The sequence below is a fragment of the Solea senegalensis genome, linkage group LG11 (assembly GCF_019176455.1).
Source record: "Solea senegalensis isolate Sse05_10M linkage group LG11, IFAPA_SoseM_1, whole genome shotgun sequence".
Taxonomy (NCBI): domain Eukaryota; kingdom Metazoa; phylum Chordata; class Actinopteri; order Pleuronectiformes; family Soleidae; genus Solea; species Solea senegalensis.
This window is the reverse complement of record NC_058031.1, coordinates 24378037-24405588: the sequence shown is the minus strand read 5'-3', so window position 1 is coordinate 24405588 and position 27552 is coordinate 24378037. Positions and strand designations below refer to the sequence as shown.

Below are 27552 nucleotides of genomic sequence, written 5' to 3'. Positions count from 1 at the left end.
GTGAAATCTGTTCCTCATGTTAATCAAAGTGATAATGAAGGTGATTCAGTTTAATCCTCTGCTGCCCCCTTCAACACACTTTTACACTCATCTTCCAGCTTTTCTATTATTATTGTTGTTTTCTATGCAGATGATACACTTTCCTTCACAGTCATCACCGTTATTCTAGAATGATTCCGTCTTTCAGAATACAACAATATCACATAACGACGTGACACTGTCAGGGTTTTTTTATTAAAACACTTTTTTAGTTTTTCTGTGGCTGATGAAAATAATCCTCAGCTGCTCAGATTCTTTGTCGCTTGTCTTTCAGCAGATGTTCCTCTGCAGAAGGTTCTAGATGAACATAAGATCAGTCTGAGGAGCAGATTTGAACATGTGACTGAAGGAACTGAAGGAACAGGAAGTAGAACCCTCCTGAACAGGATCTTCACTGAGCTCTACATCACAGAGGGACAGAGTGAAGAGGTCAATACTCAACATGAGGTGATGCAGCTGGAGAAGACCTCCAAGAAGAAGATGGTCCAGGACACTCCCATCAAGTGCTGCGACATCTTTAAAGCCTTACCTGACCAGCAGGGGAGCATCAGAGTCGTCCTGACCAATGGCGTCGCTGGTGTTGGAAAAACCTTCTCGGTGCAGAAGTTCACTCTGGACTGGGCCGAGGGTTTGGAAAACCAGGATGTGAATCTGCTGATTGTGCTCTCGTTTAGGGAGCTGAACCTGATCAGAGATCAGCAGCACAGTCTTCTCTCGCTGCTCCATGTTTTCTATCCAACATTAGAGAAGGTCAGAGCAGAGGAGCTCGCTGTCTGTAAACCTTTGTTCATCTTTGACGGCCTGGATGAAAGCAGACTCTCACTGGACTTCAGCAGCAGGACGCTGGTTTCTGACGTCACACACAGGTCATCAGTCAACATGCTGCTGACCAACCTCATCCAGGGGAATCTGCTTCCCTCGGCTCTCATCTGGATAACTTCTCGACCTGCAGCAGCCAATCAGATCCCTCCTACATGTGTTGACAGGGTAACAGAAGTACGAGGCTTCACTGACGACCAGAAGGACGAGTACTTCAGGAAGAGATCCAGAACTGAAGATCTGTCCAGCAGAATCATGTCACACATCAAGACGTCCAGGAGCCTCCACATCATGTGTCAAGTCCCAGTCTTCTGCTGGATCAGTGCTACCGTTCTGGAGCACATGTTGACCACAGAGCAGAGAGGAGAGCTGCCCAAGACCCTGACAGACCTGTTCTCACACTTCCTGCTGGTTCAGACAAAGAGGAAGAAGAACAAGTACGATAAAGGACGTGAGACGAGTCCACAGGAGCTGATGAAGGCCGACAGGGACTTTCTTCTGAAGCTGGGGAGGCTGGCCTTTGAACATCTGCAGAAAGGAGACATCATGTTCTACCAAGAAGACCTGGAGCGGTGTGGTCTTGATGTGACAGAGGCCTCAGTATACTCAGGAGTTTGTACAGAGATCTTCAGAAGAGAGAGCGTGATCTTCCAGAAATCAGTCTACTGCTTTGTTCATCTGAGCGTTCAGGAGTTTCTGGCTGCAGTCTACATGTTCCACTGTTTCACCAACAGGAAGACAGAGGTACTGCAGGACTTCTTCAGACAAGAAGATAAAGACATGAAGACAGAGGTCCGGAAGAACTTCCTGAGAAAACCTAATTGTATTGACAAGCTCTCCTCATTTTTTGAAACCGTTGCTGAGAGTGACTTATCTCTGGATGTGTTCCTGAAAGCAGCCATGGAGAAATCCCTTCAAAGTCAAAATGGTCACCTGGACCTGTTTGTTCGCTTCCTTCATGGACTCTGTCTGGGGACAAACCAGAGACTCTTAGGAGGTCTGCTGGGTCAGACTCAGAACAGTCCAGAAATCATCCAGAGGGTCATTGAGAACCTGAAGAAGATGAACACAAAGAACATCTCACCTGACAGAAGCATCAACATCTTCCACTGTCTGACAGAGATGAACGACCAATCAGTGCATCAGGAGATCCAAGAGTTCATGAAGTCAAAGAACAGAGGACAGAGACTCTCTGTGATCCACTGCTCAGCTCTGGCCTACATGCTGCAGATGTCTGAGGAGGTTCTGGATGAGTTGGACCTGAGCAAGTACAGAACATCAGACTGATTCCAGCTGGAGGAACTGCTAGTTCAGACATGATCAGTAACATCATCAGCAGTGATGATTGAGGAGGTTCTGGATGAAACCTGAGCAAGTACAGAACATCAGACCAGTGATTCAGCTGTGAGGAACTGCAGGAAGGCTCGGTGAGTTCAGACATGATCAGTAACATCATCAGTCAGTGATGATTCATGGTTTAGTTTATCAAATACACACAGAAGTCAGTTCTTCTCATTCTTCTCAGTTCGTTTCTGGAGATGATGAAATTGAAGATTTGTCAGCTGGTTGTGATTCTTGTTTTGAACTGAATAAAAACACCAAATCACAACATTCTCTCAAGTCTCTGTTCATGATAAGACAGAAAGACAAGAGAAACCAACAGTTCACACAATGAACAAACACTAGGGGGCAGTGGAGAGAAAATCTGTGACAGAACCAGACTCAAACATGTGCAGCATCTGCCTCGACTGGTTGTGGTGAAAGGACAAAATGGTTGACAGAGGAGAGGAGGGGGAGAGAAAGTGAAAGAGGGAGGTGAGGTAGAGACAGAAGAGAGAGACCAGGAGCAGAAATATAACAGTTGTGTCAGCTTCTAAGTTTAAACAGGACTTATGACATTTTTATACAACTACAATGTTATTGATGTTCTATTAATGAGACATGAACATTAGACTGATATCAACTTTAATTATAGTATCATATTATTAATAATAACAATACTACTGGTTTCAAGCAGCAACTTTGTCTAAAGTCTCATCTTTTATTCTTTATTCAGGTTGAGGGACTGCAGTTTGACAGAGATCAGCTGTTCTTCTCTGGTCTCAGCTCTGAAGTCCAACCCCTCACACCTGAGAGACCTGGACCTGAGTCTGAACCAGCTGAAGGATTCAGGAGTGAAGCTGCTGTGTTCTGGACTGGAGAGTCCACATTGTGGACTGGAGACTCTGGGGTGAGTTCACTGACTCTCTGTTACTGTTGTAAATGTCAGATGTTTAATCCACAACTGAAAGTCATTCATGTTGTCACATGAGTTGAATCAGTGATGGTTGTTCCATGTTTCCACTTTTTCTTCCCTCTGATGTAGAATCAGGATCTTTTCACAGCTGACGTGTTTTTTGTTTTCTAAAGTGTTTCACACAGATGAATCAAAGAATCAAATCAAGTGTAAAATATAGAATTGTAAAGATGTTGAGAAGAAGTGTGATTCAGGACTTTGAAGTGTAGAGGGCAGTATTGAACCTCTCAGTGTACAGCCTGCACACAGACTCCACCTGTTTCTGCTTCTTATCATTGATTCATTGAGTTGAGTTGAACTTGATGTGAAAAGTGAGGCTGTGTTGAAATTCACCTGTGACTTCTTTGTAATTTTGCTGCTGTTTCTTTGCGTCAAACGTCTTTATTCTTCACGTTCACTTGGACTGAACCTTCACACACTCGTGTGTCTCACAGTCACATGACTCATGCTTTCTAAATACACTGTAGAAAATGTTCAGATACATTTTCATCCTCATAGCTGATATTTGACTCACACATTAAAATTCACCTGCTGAACAAAACACTTTTATTCTTTATTCAGGTTGTGGGACTGCAGTTTGACAGAGATCAGCTGTTCTTCTCTGGCCTCAGCTCTGAAGTCCAACCCCTCACACCTGAGAGACCTGAACCTGAGTGAGAACAAGCTGCAGGATTCAGGAGTGAAGCTGCTGTGTTCTGGACTGGAGAGTCCACATTGTAGACTGGAGACTCTGGAGTGAGTTCACTGACTGAAGCTGCTGTTGTTTTTTTAAACTTTCATTTCATTTACATTAAACTCATTTAATTCACTGATGAATAAAATAAACTCCTTAAACACACACACACACACAGTTGTCTAAAGTTTCATGTTTTATTCTTTATTCAGGTTGTTGGACTGCAGTTTGACAGAGATCAGCTGTTCTTCTCTGGCCTCAGCTCTGAAGTCCAACTCCTCCCACCTGAGAAAACTGGACCTGAGTAAGAACAAGCTGCAGGATTCAGGAGTGAAGCTGCTGTGTTCTGGACTGGAGAGTCCACATTGTAGACTGGAGACTCTGTGGTGAGTTCACTGACTGAAGCGCTGTTGTTTTTTTAAACTTTCATTTCATTTACAGTAAACTCATTTTATTCACTGATGAATAAAATAAACTCCTTAAACACACACACACACACGCAGTTGTCTAAAGTCTCATGTTTTATTCTTTATTCAGGTTTAGGGGCTGCAGTTTGACAGAGATCAGCTGTTCTTCTCTGGTCTCAGCTCTGAAGTCAAACTCCTCCCACCTGAGAAAACTGAACCTGAGTCGGAACAAGCTGCAGGATTCAGGAGTGAAGCTGCTGTGTTCGGGACTGGAGAGTCCACATTGTAGACTGGAGACTCTGTGGTGAGTTCACTGACTCTCTGTTTCTGTTGTAAATGTCACATGTTTCATCCACAACTGAAAGTCATTCATGTTGTCACATGAGTTGAATCAGTGATGGTTGTTCCATGTTTCCACTTTTTCTTCCCTCTGATGTAGAATCAGGATCTTTTCACAGCTGACGTGTTTTTTGTTTTCTAAAGTGTTTCAGTCGCTGTAGTTTTCACGTCAGTCGCAGCTTTGACCTTTTCTTACTGAACTTGATGTTTTTCACTTTCTCCTCTGTCACGTTCACATGAAGCCAATCAGAATGACTGTTGTTGATGATGTCACAGCTGTGACTGTTTACAAACAAACAGGAGCTTCCTCTCATCTTCAAATCAGGGGGGTATTCCATCAACGTAGCTAAGAATTGCCAGACTTAGGTGTAAGCTTGAAGCTTGACTAAGCTCCACGTCCCAATCTAGCTCCAAGCCGTTCCATCAAGTGAAATCAGCTGGCTCTAACTGACGCTTAGTCAAGCCTCACCTGTTAAGCCTCAACTTGTGCACGCCCACAGGGAAAATAAAAAGCCCATTCTAGTCGAGCGCGAAAACTGTGTAAAATGCCGAAAAGCAAGGGAAAAAAAGAGCGTGCAGAGATGTTCTCCTCATGGAGGTATATGAGGATTACAGCCACATAATCCCAAAGAACAAAAAGACCATAATTAAAATAGCATTATTGTTTCACTGCAATGTATGTGAAATTCTCCATATTTTATTATTTGGCAGTCCTAGTAGTAATGTTAGAACGTGATATTCATCACATTTATCAACTGAATGTTTTGCAAATCGATGGGATAGCTTTATTTCCTGCATGGCCAATTGTATAGAATTGATATCATTTTCATTTAAGCCTGTCATTTTTACATGCTGCATTTGTGCTACTTCTGTATTTTGTCCCACATGCTATATGTTGAATTGTTGTATTTTCATCTTATTTTATGTAAAGCACTTTGAATCACCTTGTGCTAAAATGTACTATATAAAGTTGCCTTGCCTACATTTTTGATAATAATAGGCTACATTTAATCAAAGTATTTTACATGACTCATCACATTTATCATACAATTGATGGTAGATTATTACATTAAGAAATGCAATGTTGGTTATTATTCTATAGGAAATAATCATATGACAGATCTATTGATTATTTATCTAGAATCATTTAGCAAATCAAGCAATTCTTTATTATTATTATTTTTTTTTTCTTTATTTTTTGTTTTGTTTTGTGAGAGCATTACAATACAGCAATTACTTTCATTTTAAATAACATACAATGGAATTTCTGCCACTCACAGTTGAAATCTTTGTATACAAAACAAGAAACAAAATACAAAAAATCAAATAAAAGTATACTTGAGAACTCAAACAAATTGGGAAAGATAGACGTATACAAAAGAACAAATAAAGAAATGTCCACCAGGGAGTTTAGTTTTTTTTTTTTAAATAAATAAAATAAAACCATACGCACTAGTCGTTAGGCCAAATAAAACATTCAAAAATAAAGCATAAAAATAGCATTACAGGATCATCCATTCAATACTTCTGTCTGTTCAAAACTAACATATCTTACCCATTTGGTCCACAATTCGATAAATATGTTTTTCTGTAGGGGAATAGAGAAGGTAATCTGTTCCATGAGGTAAATGTCACTTACTATACTTATCCACTCCTGTATTGTGGGCGGATCAGGGAGAAGCCAACGCCGTGTCAGTGCTTTTTTACCAGCGGTTATCAAAATACGAAATAAATATTAATCAGCTTGCCTAATCTGTGAATCCGAAGTTCCTAAAAATAATGTAGAAAACTGCTTAGGTAGATTAGTGATATGCTCAAAGCGGTTACGTTCCTGGAGGAATCTAAAAAAATCGGTTCTTTCAAGGTTACAGTCTTCTTTCAAAGTTTTTAAATTGTCCCTTTTCTGTGAGAGAGTAGTATGTCGTTATTCCTTTCAAAATCCATGATTTAAATCCCTTATCAATCGTGTTAGGCCTAAATTCCGGATCATAGGCACACCATTGAATTATCTGTAATTTATTACTTAATTTATACTCGTCTTTTATCATAGTCCAGATTTTTAGGTGTGCTTTGATCCAGGTGTTCTGTGCCTTGTCTATAAATCTTCCCAGATGTTTGTACGGTAGTACTGCTTGTATTGGGGGGTCAATCAGAGTGGAGAGTTCGATATCTTTCCATCTTGCTCAAAAGGATGGGTTACACAAATTAATCAGGGGTTTAATCTGAGCTGCATAAAAAAATCCTTAAAATTAGATAGTGCCATCCCCCTTGCTTCTTTGGAAGTTGTAAAGTTTTAAACCTAATCCTGGGTTTTTTACCCTGCCAAATAAATCTGGAAATAATCTTGTCCAGTTCAGAAAATTGTTTTGAGGAAATTTCTACAGGGAGTGCCTGGAATAAGAAGAGATATCGTGGGAGCATATTCATTCTTACAGAATCAATTCTGTGACTGAGACTAAGAAAAAAAACTTGAGTTCCATCTATGCATGTCTTCTTTAATTTTAGTTAAGAGGGGGCCATAATTTATCTCTGCCAGTGTTCGAATTCTTTTCGGCAGGTTTATTCCTAGATATTTTAATGAATTTTGATCCAATTTAATATGGAATTTGTCCCTAAATTGCTCTGTGGGTTGGTAGTTGATAGTCAAAATTTGTGTCTTTTGTATATTTAATTTATATCCTGAATAACTACCAAAGACCATTCATTTGGGGAGTGAATTAGGAGGGTCACTTAAATAAACCATCAGCATATAGCGCCACCTTGTGGTCGTCTCCATTAATGCAGATGCCTTTAGTACTCTGAGTCTGTCTTATCCACTGAGCTAGAGGCTCTATATAGAGTGCAAATAGCAGGGGCGAAATCAGGTATCCCTGTCTCGAACCACGTTCTAGTAAAATAGTATCTGAAAGGTAACCATTTATTTTTATTCGGGCCAGTGGTTTGTAGTATAATGTACGGATCCCTCTAATAAAAATGTTGTCCATGCCAATTCTTTCTAAAACTTTCTAAAGGAAAGGCCAACTTACCGAGTCAAAGGCCTTCTCTGCGTCTAGACCAACTAAACAAGCTTCAATATTATTATTTTGGATATGATGTATTAAGTGTAATGATGTTGTCGTGAGTCTGTCTTTGTGAGATAAATCCGGTCTGATCATTGTGTATAAGCTGAGGAAGAACCTTGTCCAGTCTTCTGGCAAGGATGGTTGTGTAAAGCTTGTAGTCAACATTCAGCACCGATATAGGCCTGTATGAACTACACTCCAATTTACTTTTTCCCTCCTTGAGATTGACGGAAATCACTGCTTCATTCCAAGATGGAGGCATTTTATTATCTTTTAATGTCGTATCACAAGCTTGGAGAAGGATTGGCACCAACTCAGTATTAAATGCCTTATACCACTCCGAGGAGAAGCCATCTGGGCCAGGTGATTTGTTTGCTTTCAGGGTGGAGATGGCCCTATTCAGCTCTATCTCAGTTATAGGGGCTGTTAATATTCTATTTTGTTCTTCTGATATAGCAGGTCATTTGAGAGATTTTAAGAAGTTATCAATTTGCTGGTCACCTTCTAATTGGGGTTGTGTATACAGGCATTTGTAGTATTTTCTGAATGTTCTTTGTATTTCTTCTTGTTTATATCGTATAGTTCCAGAATCTATGTCCCTTATTTTGTATATAGTGTTGTCTGCTTGTTGCTTTTGCAGTTTTCTCGCCAAGATTTTTTGTGATTTTATTCCTGACTCATAATAAGTTTGTCTTGTGTATATTTTATTTATTTCATCTCTAGTTGCTTTTATTCTAGTTAGTGTTTCTAGTTTTTGTTCTTTTTTATGTTGTGTCTCAAGGTCTTTCAGTTCTTTATTAAGGTCTATCAGACTTAATTGTTTTTGTTTCTTTTCATAGGAACAGAATGATATTATTCTCCCTCAAACAACAGCTTTTAAAGTATCCCACACCGTAACTGAGTCAACCTCTCCGTTATCATTTTCTTCTAGAAACGTTTTTATTTCTTCTCTCATTTGGGTTTTGAATCTTGGATTATTTAGGATATTTGTGTTCAACCTCCACAAAGTTCTACCCGGATTATCGATAATGTCCACATGGCAGGAGAGGGGGGCATGGTCAGATAGATCAATAAATCCAATATCGCAATCACGTATTCTATGACGATCACTTTCTAGCAAAAAAATCTATCCTTGAATAAACATTGTGTGGGTGTGAATAAAAAGTATAGTCCCGGCCTGATGGATAGAAATCCCTCCATAAATCTAATATACCAAGTTCTGTCATTAATGCAATCATTTTCCTATGTAATTGCATAATAACTGGGTTTTTGGATGAATCCTGTTTTGGATGAGAAGTCTCCACCACATATGACAACCCCTATGCCCTATATCATCAAATCAAATATGTTTCTATAAAAAGCAAAGTTACTTCCTAGGGGAGCATAAACATTACAAATTGTTATATTTACGTCATTTATTTTGCCTGAAACTACTATGTATCTCCCTTCCTTGTCAGATGTTTCCGAGATCTGTTCAAATGGTATTTGTTGTGAAATCAAAGTTGCTACGCCTCTCCTGTGACCTGATTTATAAGATGAGAAGTATACCCTTGAAAAACCCATTCTTTTAAGTTTTTCATGTTCCAGTGGGGTGAGGTGTGTCTCTTGTAAGAGCACAATCTGCACATTCTCCCTTCTCATTTTCGCCAGTATCTGCCTCCTCTTAGCTGGATTTAAAATCCCATTCACATTAAAATAATCATTTTAAGGGTTTGCCTATTCATCGTCTACTACTGTGGGCTACATTGATTATCACCTAGCCAAAAATCTCTCCTGGCATCTCTGCAAGTACATTATACCAAACCTATATTTCCCAAGAAACACGAACAGAAACAATATAACAGTCTGAAACAGAACATCACCGGTGCAATTTGGAGCAGTTGCTTCCGATGCTGAGGCTCGTTCCAAAGGAGCCTTGTGGGGCCTTGTAAAGTCAAAGCCCTCATAAGGGAACATCGCACGATGTAGTGGTTGGGCCCTGAAATGCAGCCGCATTTCAGCCAAAGTCCAAGTGAGAAAAAAAAAAAATAAATAAATAAATCGAGTATGGCTCGCCAAACACATCCCGTTCATCTGATCAAACAAAGAAAATAGAAGTGTGGACTATGATTAGACGCGAACCCAGGCCAGATAGAGCAAAACTGTATGGTAGAATTCTGCATGCATAGCTAAACCAAAGCAAAGTGTATGATACACATTTCACTATTAAATCAGAGAGCACTTATCTGTAAAGTGTGAGGAAACAATCCATCAGTGACCAACAGTGTCCTAGCGGGGTTGTCTTCTAAACTCCTTAAGTCTGTCTTTAAAACGAGAGTGTTGGTGTTTCGGATGTGCGCTGCCGCTCACAGCAATAGGCTCCTGGTTTCCGACCTGGTCTCCCCTACTCCCTGCAATCTGCCAGGTAGACAGGAGGAGAACTTCCTCTTGGTCCGGTGTGGCGGGGGTCTTCACCACAGTAACTGGAAGCCCTCGCGCCGACATATCCCTCGTAGCCTCCGCCGCATTCTGGAACAACCGGGTGCCGTCATCATAAAAAATCCGCATCTTTGCAGGGTAGGGCTTCTGAAACTTTATTTGTTTTTCCTTCAACACCTTTTTGGCCTTGATGTATTCACTGCGTTTCTTTAACACTTCAGGAGGAAAGTCATGGTCAACATAGAAACGAACGTTGTCGTAAAGCACCTTCTTTTTCTGCCACGCTCTCTTTATCACTTCTTCTTTAATCTGCCAGCTGCCAAACCTGACTACTATGGAGTGAGGTTTTGCCTGCGGGCCGGTGGGCTTCGGTGCCAAAGCTCAATGTGCCCGTTCAATCTTGAGGTCTCCATCAAGTGGGAAGTCGAGTGAAGTTTTCAACATGTTATTCAGGAAACCAGCCATGTCAGAGCCCTCTGTGCCTTCGGGTACTCCGTAGATGCGCAGGTTGACCCGCTGCGCTCGAGCCTCCTGATCAATCAATCTCGCCTCCAAGCTAGCCTGACGCTGTGTCAGCCGCTTGATTAACGTTGTCGTTGCTAGAAGCACGGTCTCTGTTTCATCTATTCTCCCTTCTACTTCGTCCAATCTGTCATTCGCTCTCTTCAACTCCTGCTTAATGTCAGAGAGTTGCTCCCTGTTATCTCTTCTGAACTCACGAATTTCGTTGAAGATACTTCTAAGGCCAGCATCCGGGATATCGTCCTCCCGTGAGTGTAAATCCGGAGAGCTGCTTCGGCTGAGCCTCGAGTCTGGGTCGTCTTCTGTTGAACCCATGCTTAATCCACTTCTAGTAGTAACCCCTTTCCTCATTCTTTTAAGAAATACCCACCAGGGTTAACAAAATCAAGTTTTTTTGGGGTTAATTGGTAAAACCTTTAGGGAGCTAAAAGTTTAGGCTGCCATCCTCTCGAAACCGGAACCGGAACCCCCCAAATCAAGCAATTCAATGGAGACGAGGACCCCTATTACAGTAAGTGAATGCAGGTGACAGCAAATGAATCATCTATCTCCTATCAATCGGAGGCCCTAACCCTTGTTACATCAAAACAATGATGATCTCTTTAAATTTCCAGCTGTGTCTCAGTTCATAAAGCTGGATCCTCCAAGTGTGGACTCATGGTCCAGATGTTGTCAACATGTTTCAGAGCACCGTGACATGGGTGTGTCCCAACTGTCACATGACTCGTCATGAAGGATTCATCTGGTGTATCTTTGGCGGACGACCGTGTCCCAGAATTCTTTGCAGCAATAAAGGTGGTGGTAATGCATCTTTAAGCTGGTTTACTAAACACAGATGAATCAAAGAATCAAATCAAGTGTAAAATATAGAATTGTAAAGATGTTGAGAAGAAGTGTGATTCAGGACTTTGAAGTGTAGAGGGCAGTATTGAACCTCTCAGTGTACAGCCTGCACACAGACTCCACCTGTTTCTCCTTCTTATCATTGATTCATTTCGTTGAGTTGAACTTGATGTGAAAAGTGAGGCTGTGTTGAAATTCACCTGTGATTTCTTTGTAATTTTGCTGCTGTTTCTTTGCGTCAAACGTCTTTATTCTTCACGTTCACTTGGACTGAACCTTCACACACTTGTGTGTCTCGCAGTCACATGACTCATGCTTTCTAAATACACTGTAAAAAATTATTTGACTCACACATTAAAATTCACCTGCTGAACAAAACACATTTTTTTCTTTATTCAGGTTGTGGGGCTGCAGTTTAACAGAGATCAGCTGTTCTTCTCTGGCCTCAGCTCTGAAGTCCAACCCCTCACACCTGAGAGACCTGAACCTGAGTGAGAACAAGCTGCAGGATTCCGGAGTGAAGCTGCTGTGTTCTGGACTGGAGAGTCCACATTGTGGACTGGAGACTCTGTGGTGAGTTCACTGACTCTCTGTTACTGTTGTAAATATCAGATGTTTAATCCACAACTGAAAGTCATTCATGTTGTCACATGAGTTGAATCAGTGATGGTTGTTCCATGTTTCCACTTTTGCTTCCCACAGATGTAGAATCAGGATCTTTTCACAGCTGACGTGTTTTTTGTTTTCTAAAGTGTTTCAGTCGCTGTAGTTTTCACGTCAGTCGCAGCTTTATGGGGTTAAATTTGTTTCAATAATATTTGTATATGTGCAGAGGGTGACCCACACGTGTTTCTTGATCTGAATGCGTGTTTTGAGATCCACAAATAAGAAAATCCAATTCATACATCCATACATTGATTTTGAATATAGGTGTCTATTTGTAAATAATGTGACATTTGTAAAACTAAAAATTGCATTTGTGAATTGTGATTCTGCATTTGTGGATCGCCACCACGCGCATTCCTCTCTCCACAGTTACGGATTTTTGAGACGTTATATTTCTCTCAATAATGACTCCCTTCATCAGCAGGTGGCAGTGTTTTACATGTATAATCTAGCTAAAGTGACAATGCACTCCATGGCATGGATGTATTATGAGAATTGGATAGAGATTCACCTCCTCTGCCTACAATGTTGTCATGGTGGCCACTCGTGGTACTGCAACAAAAAACACTCATGCGGCCCAAAAAGCAATTTTCCCATTGAGCACAAAAGTAAAAGAGACACCTATAACAGTGTCCACAGGACACCTGGAGACATGGACACAGGCATGTATAGATCTTTATAATCTATATTTTTAATTTATGGAGTTTCACATTTATAAAGCCTTCCTGAAGGCCATAAAAAGCCCAGAAACATCTTATTTCTCAGAGTGACGTCACTGTGACGTCACAGCTGTGCAGTGTTGGGCATCTTACTTAAAAAGTGAATTAAAAGTAAAAAAAAAGTAATTATTTATAGTTACAAATTACTTCTCCCAAAAAGTAATTGGGTTGGTAACTCAGTTACCACATTGTAAAAGTAATTCAGTTACTCAGCAAAGTAACTGACATTATTTTTTTATGTTCTATAACACTATTACATTCTTTAACATCCTATATGTCAAAGATGTTTGTAATACCTGAATGAAGAATAAAAACCAATGTACAGTATTTTAGAGCATTTATTTTAACTTTGAATTGAAGGGCACAATTGACACACGAATGTTAACTTGGGTAAAGAGAAACAAAGGAAAAATGGCCTTTCAGTAGTGCAAATCTCTGTATCTGTATACCATTGCGCAATAAACAGGGCACTATCCAACTCTTAAATATTCAGTAAAATAACTAAATTAAATATTGAAAATAAACAATATTCACACACTTTGCATTCAGGTACTAAACCAATACACACAAATGCTTCATTAAGTTAGAGTTGCTCGAGGTTGACGTGGACAAACTCCCTTTCGGCGCGTCCATAAACAGCGAAAGGCATGATGGGAGTATGCTACTGACGTGCGCAAGCGGATTTCATGAATACCGATTACACGTTTGCTTTGGACTTTAAACCATGGATTCATAAATGAATGTCAAAAGCAACGACAGTGAATGCAGTTAGCTGGAAATATAATGATGTCATTACAGTTAAAATGGTAAATTTAAGGGTTCTGGCTTTTACTTGTTTTCTTGGACGATTTGGACTGAGTGTTCACATCCCGCCGTGGGCGGACTCCGCCATGGCGCTGAGGCTGCTGCATGACATCATCAACAAACACGAGACCACACACCCGGACGCAGTGTTCGTTGCAGCCGGCGATTTCAACCAGGGGTGGATTGGCTCAGTGGTTAAGACCGGTACCCTGTGTGCGAAAGACATCATAGTCGCAATGGTCGCAAGTTCGATTCCACCCCTGGCTGATTGTACTCAATTCAATTGTAAGTCGCTTTGGATAAAAGCGTCTGCTAAATGACATGTAATGTAACCACCGCAACCTCAGGAGTGTTCTCCCCAAATACCACCAACAAGTCAACTTTCCGACAAGGGAGAACAACACTCTGGAGCAGGTCTACTGCAACATAAAGGGAGCCTACAAGGCCGTGCCTCGGCCTCACTTTGGTCAGTCCGACCACATCTCAGCTTTCCTCTACCCCGCATACAGACAACGCCTCAAGCAAGGCCCCCCAGTATGTACTACTGTTAAAGTGTGGAATGAAGAAACTGAACTGGTGCTTCAGGACTGCTTTGGTAGTACAAATTAGGACATTTTTAAAGCTGCTGCTACGGGGACTGACTGTATTGTGGACTTGCAGGAATATGCCTCCAGTGTCACATGCTACATCAGTACATGTGAAGAAAACATTGTACCCACGAAACGTCGCAGGATATACCCAAACCAAAAGCCCTGGATCAACTGTGAAGTTCGGTCCATGCTACGTGCACGCTCTGCTGCATTTGCCTCAGGCAGCGCTGAGGACTACAAAAAGGCCAGATATGACCTGCGTGGGTCCATCAGAGATGCCAAGAAGCAATACAGACTGAAGCTGGAGGGTTTCTACTCCACCACAGATTCCTGTCGCATGTGGCAAAGACTGCAGCACATCACTGACTACCAGCAGGGGAACAGATGGGCCACAACCAGCCAGCCCTCACTACCAGATGAGCTAAATGAGTTCTATGCCCGCTTCGAGCCCCTCAACACCAACCAACAGAGAAGACTCACCACTCACCGTGACAACAGCTGAGGTGCGTACAGCTCTGAGGAGAACAAATCCACGGAAAGCAGCCGGCCCAGACAACATCTCCGGGCGTGCCCTCAGGGTCTGTTCATGGGAACTGGCTGATGTGCTTGCTGATATCTACAACCTGTCACTAGCACAAGCTGTTGTTCCTGTCTGCTTCAAATCCACCACCATTGTTCCCCTCCCGAAGAAAAACATTGTGACCTGCCTGAATGACCATCGTCCCATTGCACTCACCCCTATAGTGATGAAGTGTTTCGAGAGGATAGTCATGACACACATCAAAAAGAACATCCCGGACATCTTGGACCCTTTACAGTTTGCGTACCGTCAGAACCGGTCCACAGACGATGCCATCAAGACTGTCATTCACACCACCCTCACTCACCTAGAGGCCAAGGATACATACGTCAGACTGCTTTTCATAGACTACAGCTCAGCGTTTAACATGGTCATTCCCCATAAACTCTCTACTAAGCTCCTCACTCTTGGTTTGACACCTGGTCTCTGTAACTGGGTGCTGCGCTTCCTCAATGACAGACCCCAGTCAGTCAGAGTTGGCAACTGCACATCTCAAACAAGAACTGTAAGCATAGGGACCCCCCAGGGCTGCGTGCTGAGTCCCTTACTGTACACCCTCTTCACCTACGATTGTGTGGCCACCCAGAACAACAACAGTATCGTAAAGTTTGCGGACGATACTACAGTCATCGGACTGATTACTGGTGGGTCGGAGACGGCGTATAGGAGAGAGGTGGCAGAACTAGTGGCCTGGTGTCAGGACAATAATCTCTCCTTGAATGCAGAAAAGACCAAGGAGATGATCATTGACGCGAGAAGGAAGACAGTGCAGCACATACCACTGTGCATAGGTGAGACAGAAGTGGACAGGGTGAAAACCTTCAAATTCCTCGGAACTTACATCAGCGAGGACCTCGCTTGGTCTCACAACGCACAGCAAAGGATTAAAAAAGCCCAGCAGTGACTGTACTTCCTGAGAAAGCTGAGGAAATTTGGCATGTCATCCAAAATCATCAGCAACTTCTACAGGTGTACAGTCGAGAGCATCCTCACCAGTTCCATCACAGTCTGGTATGGAAACTGCACTGCCCAAGACAGGAAGGCCCTCGAGCGGGTGGTCAAAACTGCACAGTCCATCTCTGGAGCAGCCTTCCACTCACTTCAGGACATCTACTCCATCAGGGCCACCAGAAGAGCCCACAACATCATCAAAGACAGCACACACCCACAGCACAGACTCTTCACACTGCTGCCATCAGGCAGACGCTACAGGAGTCTAAGATCCAGAACCACAAGAATGACAAACAGTTTTTATCCACAGGCCATCAGACTGGTGAACAGCTCCCTCATCAAGACCCGCCCCTCCCTCACATCCCTGAACTCTACACACACACACACACACCCCCGAACTGACTAACATACAAACACTGCTGCTACTCTCTGTACTGTCAATACAGAATCAATCGTGCAAAATTGTCCTTGGATCTGTTCAAAGATTCCTTTTTACATTTTAATTTTGTTTTTGTTTTTAGTCTGTACATTTTTAACTTTATTTATTTAATTTTTTTTCGTGTGCCCAGGGAGATGTGCAAAGTATGAATTTCATTGTGCAGTGTGACGTCTGTCTTAACTGAACATATGACAATAAACCTCTTGAATCTTGAATCTTGAATATTAAGATAAAGTCAGGCCAGAAAACCTCCAGACTCACGATTGATCAAACTGTGACGGACACAGTTTTAACTGTGAGTTCAAAGCTGTGTGGAGTCAAATGACTCCACACAGCAGGTCGTTAACTCATTGGCTGCCATTGACTGCTATAGATGCCCACTGCTCTGAACATGGCTGGCAGCCAATTAATACATCTATAATTTTATAAAGTTTGAAAATAAATGCGAATAAGCGACGAATAAATAACTAAAACCTGCTTTGTTGTAATATTTTAAAGGGGACATATTATGCAAAATCAACTTTGCAGAAACAACATTTCAATACTTATATTTGGGACTCTGGAGGCCCTACCAGTCGCCAAAGTGTGGAAAAATAATATTTAGTCCTTTTTTCGTGGTCCCCCTTAGTGTAAGTATAGACGATAAAACACTCGATGTTGAATTCCCTGCGCTTATGACGGCAGCATGCCGCGAATGTTACCGCCCCACCAGTAAGTTTACTTGGAGAGCTCCACCTTAGCTCAACCTTGTCCCTATAAAAGGCGAGAGTGCAGGCGAGGGAGGAAGAGGGGTATTATGTCAACGTGGAGGGGCAAGTGTGTTGTTGGTGGCTGCACAGTGGAGCACAGTGTTTTACACAAACTTCCAGCCTCAGAGTATTTGTGTGTCCAGTAGATACATTTTATATATGAAGCTAATTTGCCGGATAAAGTCCGCAAATGTGTGTTCGTGTGCTCACACCACTTCGCATCAGACTGAGGCCAGCGGTCGCCGCATTTAGTCAGTGACCGTATTTCACCGACAAACACACACATTTCATGGATCGTGTGCACACGCAGCCGCTCGGGGCTCTCAGCTGTTTTTGTTTACATTTGTGTTTTTCGTGTTTCTGTTTGTGTTTTCACCCACATCCGCCTTAATACAATATGGAAGGGCCGAAATATGGGACCTGGGGAAGATTTGTGGACTTTTTTCACCCCTAAAACTGGACTTTATTCCACCGGAGCTGCAGCGGACCACAGAGGCTCTCATCATCCCCCCTCTGTGGCCAAGGAGACGGCGGAGGCTACGGAAACAAAAGCGGAGTAAGCGGAGCGGGCTGCGTGCTAGACTACAAGCTAACCCACACAGGCCGGTTAGTGTCCACTAACGTCAGGTCACTCGCGAACAAACTGGACGAAATTCAACTGAGGATCGTCTCACGTCGGATTGACAGCTGTGTGGCGGTTTTCACTGAGACCTGGCTGGACAACAACATCCCCGACGCAGCGGTGGAGCTAGCGGGCCGCCCTTTTCCCAGCCAACAGGACTGCAGCTTCAGACAAGTCTAAAGGCGGAGGTTTGGCGCTGTAAATCCATGACTCCTGGTGTACAGCTACGAACGTCATCTCAACACTCTGCTCCCCCGACCGAATATCTGGCAGTGAAGTGCAGACCATTCAAACTGGTGAGATAACTCAGCTCTGTTGTTATCATAGCCATGTACATTCCACCGCGAGCTAATGCTAAGCGAGCACTGGAGGAGCTGTACTGCCTCATCAGCGGCCAAATGAATGCGAATCCAGAAGCGGCTGTGATAGTGGCTGGGGACTTTAACCATGTGGAACTAAAGGCTGTCTTCCCCAAATTCCACAAATTCATTAACTTTCCAACAAGAGACAATAACACACTGGATCAACTGTACTGTAACATCAAAGGGGCATACAAGGCTGCAGCAGGACCTCACTTTGGCATGTCAGACCATACTTCTGTGGAGCTGATCCCTGCCTATAGATCTCTGATCTGCAGGACCAAACCCACCACCAGGACCATCCAGGTTTGGACAAACTGGGAGGTGTTCAAAAGGGATGCAGGCCTAGAGGATTACACGTCATCTGTGCTGTCCTACATTCACTTCTGCACCAACGCTGTTCTACCCACAAAAACAATCACAGTTTTTCCCAACCAGAAGCCATGGGTGGACAACACAGTGCGGTCCCTGCTAAAAGCCCGGGATGCAGCCCACAGAGCAGGAGAAAAACTGGCTTATAGCAGGGCCTAAAAAGAACTGAAGAAGGGCATCCAGCTGGTGAAACACCGGTACAGGCAACGCATCGAGGAACACTTCCGTGACAACAACACCCACAACATGTGGAAAGGCATCAGGACCATCACCGACTACAAGCGTAGTGAGCAGCAGGCCAGTCACGACCCCACTCTGCCTGACACCTTAAACAGCTTCTTTGTACGCTTCGACTCTCTGAGCAGCAGAAGGACTGTACATCTTCCTCAGCCAGAGGTGCAGCACCAGCCTCTCACCCTGCAGCTGCACCAGGTGACGTCCACCCTGAGGAGGATTAATACCAACAAGGCGGCAGGCCCGGATAAGGTGTCAGGTCGGACACTGAAGTCATGTGCGGATCAGCTAGCAGCAGTTTTCCTGGACATTTTCAACATGTCGCTGCAGCTCTCCTCGGTCCCTGTCTGCCTAAAGTCCTCCATCATTGTGCCTGTGCCCAAAAAATCCACTGTCACCTGTCTCAGTGACTTCCGTCCTGTCGCCTTGACCCCAGTCATAATGAAGTGCTTTGAGCGGATCCTCCTGAAGTACATCAAAGACGCCATCCCTGCGGGCCTGGACAGCCTGCAGTTCGCCTACAGGGAGAACCGCTCTACGGAGGATGCTGTCTCATTAGCACAACCCTGACTCACCTTCAGCATCCAAACACCTAGGTCAGGATGCTGTTTGTGGACTTTAGTTCAGCATTTAACACTGTTCTCCCGGACGTGTTGGCGCTGAAACTTCAAAATCTGGGTTTGGCACCATCGCTCTGCTCCTGGATCAGCGACTTCCTCACCAACAGGACCCAGTGAGAACTGCACAGGGGATTGTGGGCCGCCGTCTACCTGATCTGGACTCTGACAGCCTAACACACAGACACATTGGAAGTGTCTAGACGAGAGGACGCTGGCGCGCGTTGGCTGCAGCTTCTCCATATGGAAAAGACTTCGGGAAAATACGTCTGTCTGCATTTTTGAACATTTGAACAGCTCCTGTAAAAAGTTTTCTTACCTCGCGGCTCCGCAGCCTAAACCATCGCGCACCTCCCTCCTCGGACACTTTGACAACAGTGAAACAGCTTTGCCTCCTCCGACGTTGCCCATACATCCACTGTGGCTCACGTCGCAGATTCATTCTCCATTCCACCACCGAAAACAGCATTCCCACGCTCTGTTCCAACCGCAGCACACACCATCTTGGACACCGGCACAACAACATCCGTATACGTCATCCGCGCAATGGTCACATGACTAATTTCAACCTCCTCCCTGTCTCAACTTCCGTCACAAGGACTTCACAACAAAAGCCTCTCAAGAGGCATTGCAGTCATCTACCACAACAGACTCAAACTCCGCCCCATCTCCATTCCACCCACATCATCATTTGAACACCTGGTTTTCCGACTTCCTGGTTCTCGGTCACTTCTCATTGCCATAATCTACCGTCCCCCCCAAAACTGTTCATCATTTCTCTCAGACTTCACAGACTTCTCTACCCAGCTCTCTTCCATCTCTCCATGTATCCTCCTCCTTAGCGATTTCAACATCCACATCGACACTCCGAGTTCAAAATTCACTGCAGACTTCCTGGACATATTACATTGCCTTGACCTCACACAACATGTCAACTCACCCACGCATTCCCATGGACATATCCTCTACCTCGTCTGCTCCTCAGCCCCACTCTCAGTCCACAACCTTACACTATCCGACCTCGCTATATCTGACCACCGAGCCATCACCATGGACATTGTCACCCCCACTCCAACACCCAGTCAAACCCGGTCAATAACCTTCCGCAATCTCAAATCACTCAACCCCATCTCATATTCATCCTTCATATCTGAATCACTATCTCGCTCCTCCCTCTCCACAGATTCCACCACTATAGAACTTGTCGATCACTATAACCAGTCCCTCTCCTCCTGCCTTAACCAACTTGCTCCCCTCAAAACAAAAACTGTCTCCTTTTCTGCCTCTGCCCCATGGTTTACTCCTGATCTCCACCAACTGAAACGCAAACGCAGACAACTAGAAAGACTCCATAAGAAAACCGGTCTCACTGTCCACGCTGATGCATTTAAACACTTCACCTCCACCTACATCACAGCTTTAAACACTGCCCGGTCAAACTACTTCTCCCAAATCATACACTCCAATGCATCAAACCCACGTACCCTGTTCACCACCTTCGCGCAGCTCACCAAACCCATAGACAATATCACCTCCACATTCACCACAAACAAATACAATAACTACTTGTCATTTTTTCACTCCAAAATCAAGACCATCCACACCACACTTCATACCTCTGTCTCAGCTCAGCCCGCCCCAGAATCTGACCTTACTATGACCACACACCACGGCTTGTCCTCCTTTGCTCCCTTATCCCCCACAGACACTACCAAACTACTAAAAGACATGATACTAAAAACCTGCCACCTTGACCCCATCCCAGCCCCCCTCCTGAAAGCCTGCATCCCCACTCTCACGCCACTCATCACCACCATCATAAACTCCTCCCTCAGCTCTGGTATCGTTCCTCCCACTCTCAAACTAGCCACCATCACACCCCTGCTGAAAAAACCTGGCCTAGACCCAGACAACCTGGACAACTTCAGACCCATCTCCAACCTCCCACTCCTGTCAAAAATATTGGAACGCGCCATCATTTCACAGCTCCAGCAATATCTCCTCAACTCCCAACTGTCTGAAACATTTCAATCCGGTTTTCGCCCCCATCACAGTACAGAAACAGCCCTTCTAAAAGTCACCAACGACCTCCTCCTTGCCGCCGTCTCTGGTTCACTCTCCATCCTCCTCCTCCTCGACCTCAGTGCAGCATTTGACACCATCGACCACAGCATCCTCCTCCACCGTCTCCAAACCATTGGCTTCTCCGGCACAGCACTCTCCTGGTTCTCCTCCTACCTCACCGACCGCCATCATTATGTTTCCATAAATAATTTCAAATCAAATACCTTCCCTGTCTCCACTGGTGTTCCCCAAGGTTCGGTGCTCGGCCCCCTCCTCTTCATCATCTACATGCTTCCCCTTGGTCATATTATCCGTCATCATGGACTTAATTTCCACTGTTATGCCGACGACACCCAGGTGTACATATCCACCAAATCCATCACCCCAGTCATTCAAGTGCAGATTTGTGTGCTTAAAAAGCACAAATTAAAGTCCTTAAATCCACACAAATAACCACACAGCATATAACCGTTATGCAAGGGTTAAATACATACAAACAACAACAACAAACAGATATTACACTGGACCAATTTAGACTTCACTTTCAAATGAACAAAGCTAACATCTTTAGCATAAGTGAATGGCATTACCATAGTGTTTTCTTAGCGTTAGCGCAATAGCAGCTAGCGCATTAGCGGCTAGCGATTAGCATGGTCAAAACATTTCTCACCGATGCGTTGTTCCTCCTCTAGTGAGGACAGGTCCTTCTTGCCGTTCTCTCACGGGATTGCAGTGAAACTATCCAGCCGTTTTTTTTATCAATTTTAATCAACTTTTAGAGTTTTTATGTCTTTGTTTCATGTGTTGTTTCCACTCACTCCTCGCTTCCCAAGAGAAGGAAAACCTTTTTGGAGGTGAACTTGGTGAGAGCTGACACCTGATGGGTCAGCCGAACCAGCATCTCGACATGCGACATTCTGCTAAAATAAACAGGAAGTAACCCACTGGCAGAGGGAACAATCCTTTCAAAATAACAGCATGGATTATTTAATCTTGGTTACACTGCACTTTATATTTATATTTATCATACCACCGCCCCTCTTTCCCCCTGTACATACATTTGCCTGCACTGTTCACTTGCAATTTGCACACTTCACCTGCACTACCTTATCTTGTTTTGGTTTTGTTCATTCTATTTTTGTATTTGTTATTTTTGTTGTTATCTTTTTTTCTACAAGTGCTTTTATTTTATTTAGAAAATTTCAATGTGTGCTGAGAGTCTCGGGAGGAAATTTTGTTATGCTTGCATAATAACAATAAAGAATCTTGAATCTTAATAAAGGTCACATAGAGCTCATAACTGACCATTCTGACATGTCCTAATTATAAATATTTGTTCAGTACGTCCTCCATGACCGGAGCACAGACTCAGTCTGATACAGTCACATACTGCGGCAGTTTATGCAACACGCGCTTTGCTGTGCTCGTACACAGCAGTGACGTCACTCTGAGAAATAAGATGTTTCTGGGCTTTTCATGGCCTTTAGGAAGGTTTTACAAATGTGAAACTCCATGAATTAAAAATATAGATTATGAAGATCTATACATGCCTGTGTCCATGTCTCCAGGTGTCCTGTGGACACTTTTATAGGCTGCTGTTTCTTTGCGTCAAACGTCTTTATTCTTCACGTTCACTTGAACTGAACCTTCACACACTCGTGTGTCTCACAGTCACATGACTCATGCTTTCTAAATACACTGTAGAAAATGTTCAGATACATTTTCATCCTCACAGCTGATATTTGACTCACACATTAAAATTCACCTGCTGAACAAAACACTTTTATTCTTTATTCAGGTTGTTGGGCTGTAGTTTGACAGAGATCAGCTGTTCTTCTCTGGTCTCAGCTCTGAAGTCAAACCCCTCACACCTGAGAGACCTGAACCTGAGTGAGAACAAGCTGCAGGATTCAGGAGTGAAGCTGCTGTGTTCTGGACTGGAGAGTCCACAATGTAGACTGGAGACTCTGGAGTGAGTTCACTGACTGATGCTGCTGTTGTTTTTTTAAACTTTCATTTCATTTACATTAAACTAATTTTATTCACTGATGAATAAAATAATAAACTCCTTAAACACTCACACACAGTTGTCTAAAGTCTCATGTTTTATTCTTTATTCAGGTTGATGGTCTGCAGTTTGACAGAGATCAGCTGTTCTTCTCTGGCCTCAGCTCTGAAGTCCAACCCCTCACACCTGAGAGTCCTGGACCTGAGTCTGAACAAGCTGCAGGATTCAGCAGTGAAGCCTCTGTGTGATCTTCAGAAGAGTCCAGACTACAGACTGGAGACTCTGGAGTGAGTAGAGTGTTGTTCTAATCACAGTCAGACAAAAATCAGTGTTTCCTCAGTGAAGCTGTGACAGCACAATAGTGACAGACTTCATGATTGGACACAAAGACACAGAGAGACAACAGACGAGCCATGAGCTGCTGCTACTCACAGACTAGAGCTGAGCGCCTCACATGATGAGCGTCCATCAGCTGTTTGTAGTTTGACTTCATCACAGATTATAGATCCACTGTATCATACACTGTAAAAACAGCAGCACATCTTGTTTGGTTAGAAAACGTCAAAGTAGCCACTTTCAGACTGGAACGTCATTTTCCTTCAAACTCTGACAAAAGCATGAAGAAATGAGCAAAATATCAAGAAATGATCTTTATCACAAGCAAAGAAATGAAAGTGAGTCTTCTCTGACTTTAAGAATTGACACCTTGGCAAGGGAGAACCCAAAAGCACGACAACGAGGCAGGAAAACGCAGATTACTAAGTCCAAAAGCAGGAAATCAGTCACAAACAGGCAAACACATCAGAACAAGAAGACTAACTAGAAATGCTGGAGCAAAAAACCAACACAAGACCATCTGAAAATGGGCTGCTATATAATCACTGAGGGACTAATGAGCCAATGGAAAACCAGGTGAGGGAAATGAGTTGATTGCATGGAAGAAAGACATTAAGTTGTCATTCTAGAAGTTCAAGGTGGAGGTGGGACTACGTCAGGGTTCGGCTCTGAGTCCCTTCTTGTTTACGGTGGTGATGGACAGACTGACAGATGAGGTTAGACAGGAATCTCCATGGACTATGATGTTTGCAGATGACATTGTGATCTGTGGTGAGAGCAGAGACCAGGTGGAGGAAAAGCTCCAGAGGTGGAGATATGCTCTAGAAAGGAGAGGAATGAAGGTTAGTCGCAGCAAGACAGAATATATGTGTGTGTGTGAATGAGAGGAACCCAAGTGGAACCATGAGGCTACAGGGAGTGGAGATAAAGAAGGTGGAGGATTTGAAGTATTTAGGGTCAACAGTCCAGAGCAGTGGAGATTGTGGAAAAGAGGTGAAGAAACGTGTTCAAGCTGGTTGGAATGGGTGGAGAAAAGTGTCAGGGGTAATGTGTGATAAAAGAGTATCAGCCAGAATGAAAGGAAAGATATACAAGACAGTGGTGAGACCAGCAATGCTGTATGGTCTAGAGACAGTGGCACTGAGGAAAAGACAGGAAGCAGAGCTGGAGGTAGCAGAGATGAAGATGTTGAGGTTCTCTTTGGGAGTGACGAAGATGGATAGGATCAGGAATGAGTCAATCAGAGGAACAGCACACGTTAGATGTTTTGGAGATAAGGTCAGAGAGGACAGAATGAGATGGTTTGGTCATGTACAGAGGAGGGATAGTGAGTATATTGGTAGAAGGATGCTGGGGTTGGAACTGCCAGGCAGGAGGTCTAGAGGAAGACCAAAGATAAGGTTTATGGATGTAGTGAAACCACATAAAACCACGAGAAAGTCATTTACATTCACATTATATCAAATAACATGAAGAGGCTGTTAGTAACTCTGCTGTAAACATGAATACTGGAGTGACAAACCCCGCCCCTTTCAGTTGGACCTCAGGTTAAAGCTCCGCCTCCAAGACTCTGTAACATGACTTTTGTAACAGGAGTCAAAATCAAAGTTCTCTCTGGTTTAAGGTTTATAGACAAATTCTGCATGAACAGAATATAAAAACAACTTTTTCCTGAAGAAATATGCAAATGAGTGACTTGAGTATCGTCACCATGTGTGTGTGTGTGTGTGTGTGTGTGAGGCAACATGAAACAGTGGCAACAACAATTCAATCAAAAAAACAAATGTCCCTGAAATATATCTACTAACAAATACTTTCCATCAAAGTACACAGAGTACGCATTTAAGGCCACAGCTGAACATGTGACCTTGACTTCCATGTCAACAGAGATGAGGAGTAGTTCCTGCAGCACTATAGATGCACTATATGGACAAAAGTATTTGAATTGACGGGTTTCAATCGGGCTTTGGACTCTCGGCCTCTTCTCTCAGTGAAGGACAATCTGAAGTTCAGCAGACGCAGACATTTCTACTCCAACATGACTGTGTCCCAGTGGACAAAGCAACCACTATAAAGACATGAGCCCTGACCTTTAACCCCATCCAGCACCTTTGGGATGAACTGGAACAGAATTTAAGAGCCAGACCTTGTGGTCCAGCATCAGTGTGTGACCTCATCAATGCTCTACACCAGGGGTGTCAAACTCATTTTTGTTCAGGGGCCACATACAGCACAATTTGATCTCAAGTGGGCCGTACCAGTAAAAATAGTAAAATAATAGCATAATAACCTATGAACAACAAGAACTCCTTTGTTTTTTCTCCTTTGTTTTACATTTAATGAAGGATATTTTTACAAAACATGAAATTTCTTGAGAAATATAAGTGGCACAAAAAAGGCACAAACATTTAGTCACTGGTATCTGGAAGTGAAAAATATTGTATTTGACATTACGTTTAGATTGTAATCGTAGTGTGAAATTTTAACAAATTCATCCTCTGGGCCGGATTGGACCCTCTGGCGGGCCGGTTCTGGCCCCCGGGCCGTATGTTTGACACCCCTGCTCGACACAATGAATGGACACTAATTCTCACAGAAACACTTCAAAGTGTTGAGCAAAGTCTTCCAAGAAGAGTTGAAGCTGTTGTCAGGAGCATCAGGAGCTGTTGTAACATGTGATGTTATTATTCCACATCTGAGCTGCATCACTGACTCTGACTCTTCTTCTCTGTCGTCTTCTCTCAACAGGTGGGAGTGAAGAACCCAAGAGTATTCATCTACAATGTTAATAATATCCATAACCTTTATATATTTATATTTAATATATTTATAAAAAATATTTATAATATTTGACAGAACAATTGCTTCAATATTCAAAAACTCTGAACTCCATCACATGAGAGCTAATGAAAATAATGCCTGGTTCACAGTATGTGGAGCTAAAGAGAGTGTTTGTTTTAAATCAGTGGAATGTTCCTTTGTTTTCTTCAAACCTTACTTGTAATTTCTTCAAAACAGAGCAACACGTTGGATAAAGTTGATGAGATGAAAGCGTCCACTGAGTTTTCAGTTTTGTTGATGCATGATTTCACTCATTCATTCAATGAGGCTTTTAGGGCTTTTAAAGGGGGCTGAGACCTGGTTTTAGGGTTAGGCATTTGGTTGTCATGGTTAAGGTTCCGGAATGCATTCTGTCAATGTCAACTAAGAATTCTGTACAAGAGTGTGTGTGTGTGTGGGGGGGGGATGACTCAGCTCTTATGAAACTAAGACACTGATCCTGGTTGTCACGGCTTAGCAAGAAACCCAGAACGAGACTCTGACTGACGAAAGAAAAAGTTTATTTGAGATGAGGGAATGCGGGGAAGGAAGGGTGCTGGTCCGGGGGGAGGGGGGATGACGGCTGGAGGGCTTGAGGTGATGGCTGGGCTGGCAGACGGGCAGGCAGGAAGGACTGAACAAAAGACAAACAGGTTTAAATTTTGCACCGACTGGCAACAGAGTACAGTTTCTAAAGGTTAGTTCGAATAGTAGTCTTCTTCCAACAAACCGTGTACACTGAGTGACGATCCGGCAGAGACTGAAGGTAGGGACAGGAACTAAGTGCAGACTGGGTGATGAGCTGATGGAAACCAGGTGGCTTGATTGCAGCAGCAGGGCAGGTGTGGAGTGGGAGGTAGGCAGGTCCAGCAGAGGTGACAGAGTGCAAGGTGACAGGCAGACAAAAACAAACACCAAAACTGTCATGAGGCTGGCCTCATGACACTGGTTTGGGTTTTTCCAGACAGAAATGGTCCTAACGGGGTAACAAATACAAGAACACACACATATTCTTGTACAGTGTTCTCCTTGAGGACACCCAGAGACATGATATTATGTAAAAAAGACAAATGCTATCGCTGCTTTGATGATCGAATGTAGTTTTCAAACTGATATGGCTGCAAGGGAAAAAACCTGCATTTCAGTGAAAACGCAGGTTTTAAAGGAGGTGAGAGTCGACTTGTGAACAACATGAGATCACATC

The 27552-nt window shown here is 43.3% G+C and overlaps 1 protein-coding gene across 1 annotated transcript; it reads left to right on the top strand.

Moving 5' to 3' along the window:
- The first annotated feature begins 889 nt into the window (after positions 1–889).
- LOC122777276 (ribonuclease inhibitor-like) lies at positions 890–26584 on the top strand. Its single transcript, XM_044038402.1, is given in 10 exon segments — positions 890–2170; positions 2258–2285; positions 2915–3088; positions 3716–3889; positions 4040–4213; positions 4365–4538; positions 11818–11991; positions 22983–23156; positions 23306–23479; positions 26277–26584. Coding segments are annotated over 10 exon segments (2508 nt in total). The 5' UTR covers positions 890–918; the 3' UTR covers positions 26287–26584.
- The last annotated feature ends 968 nt before the right edge of the window (positions 26585–27552 follow it).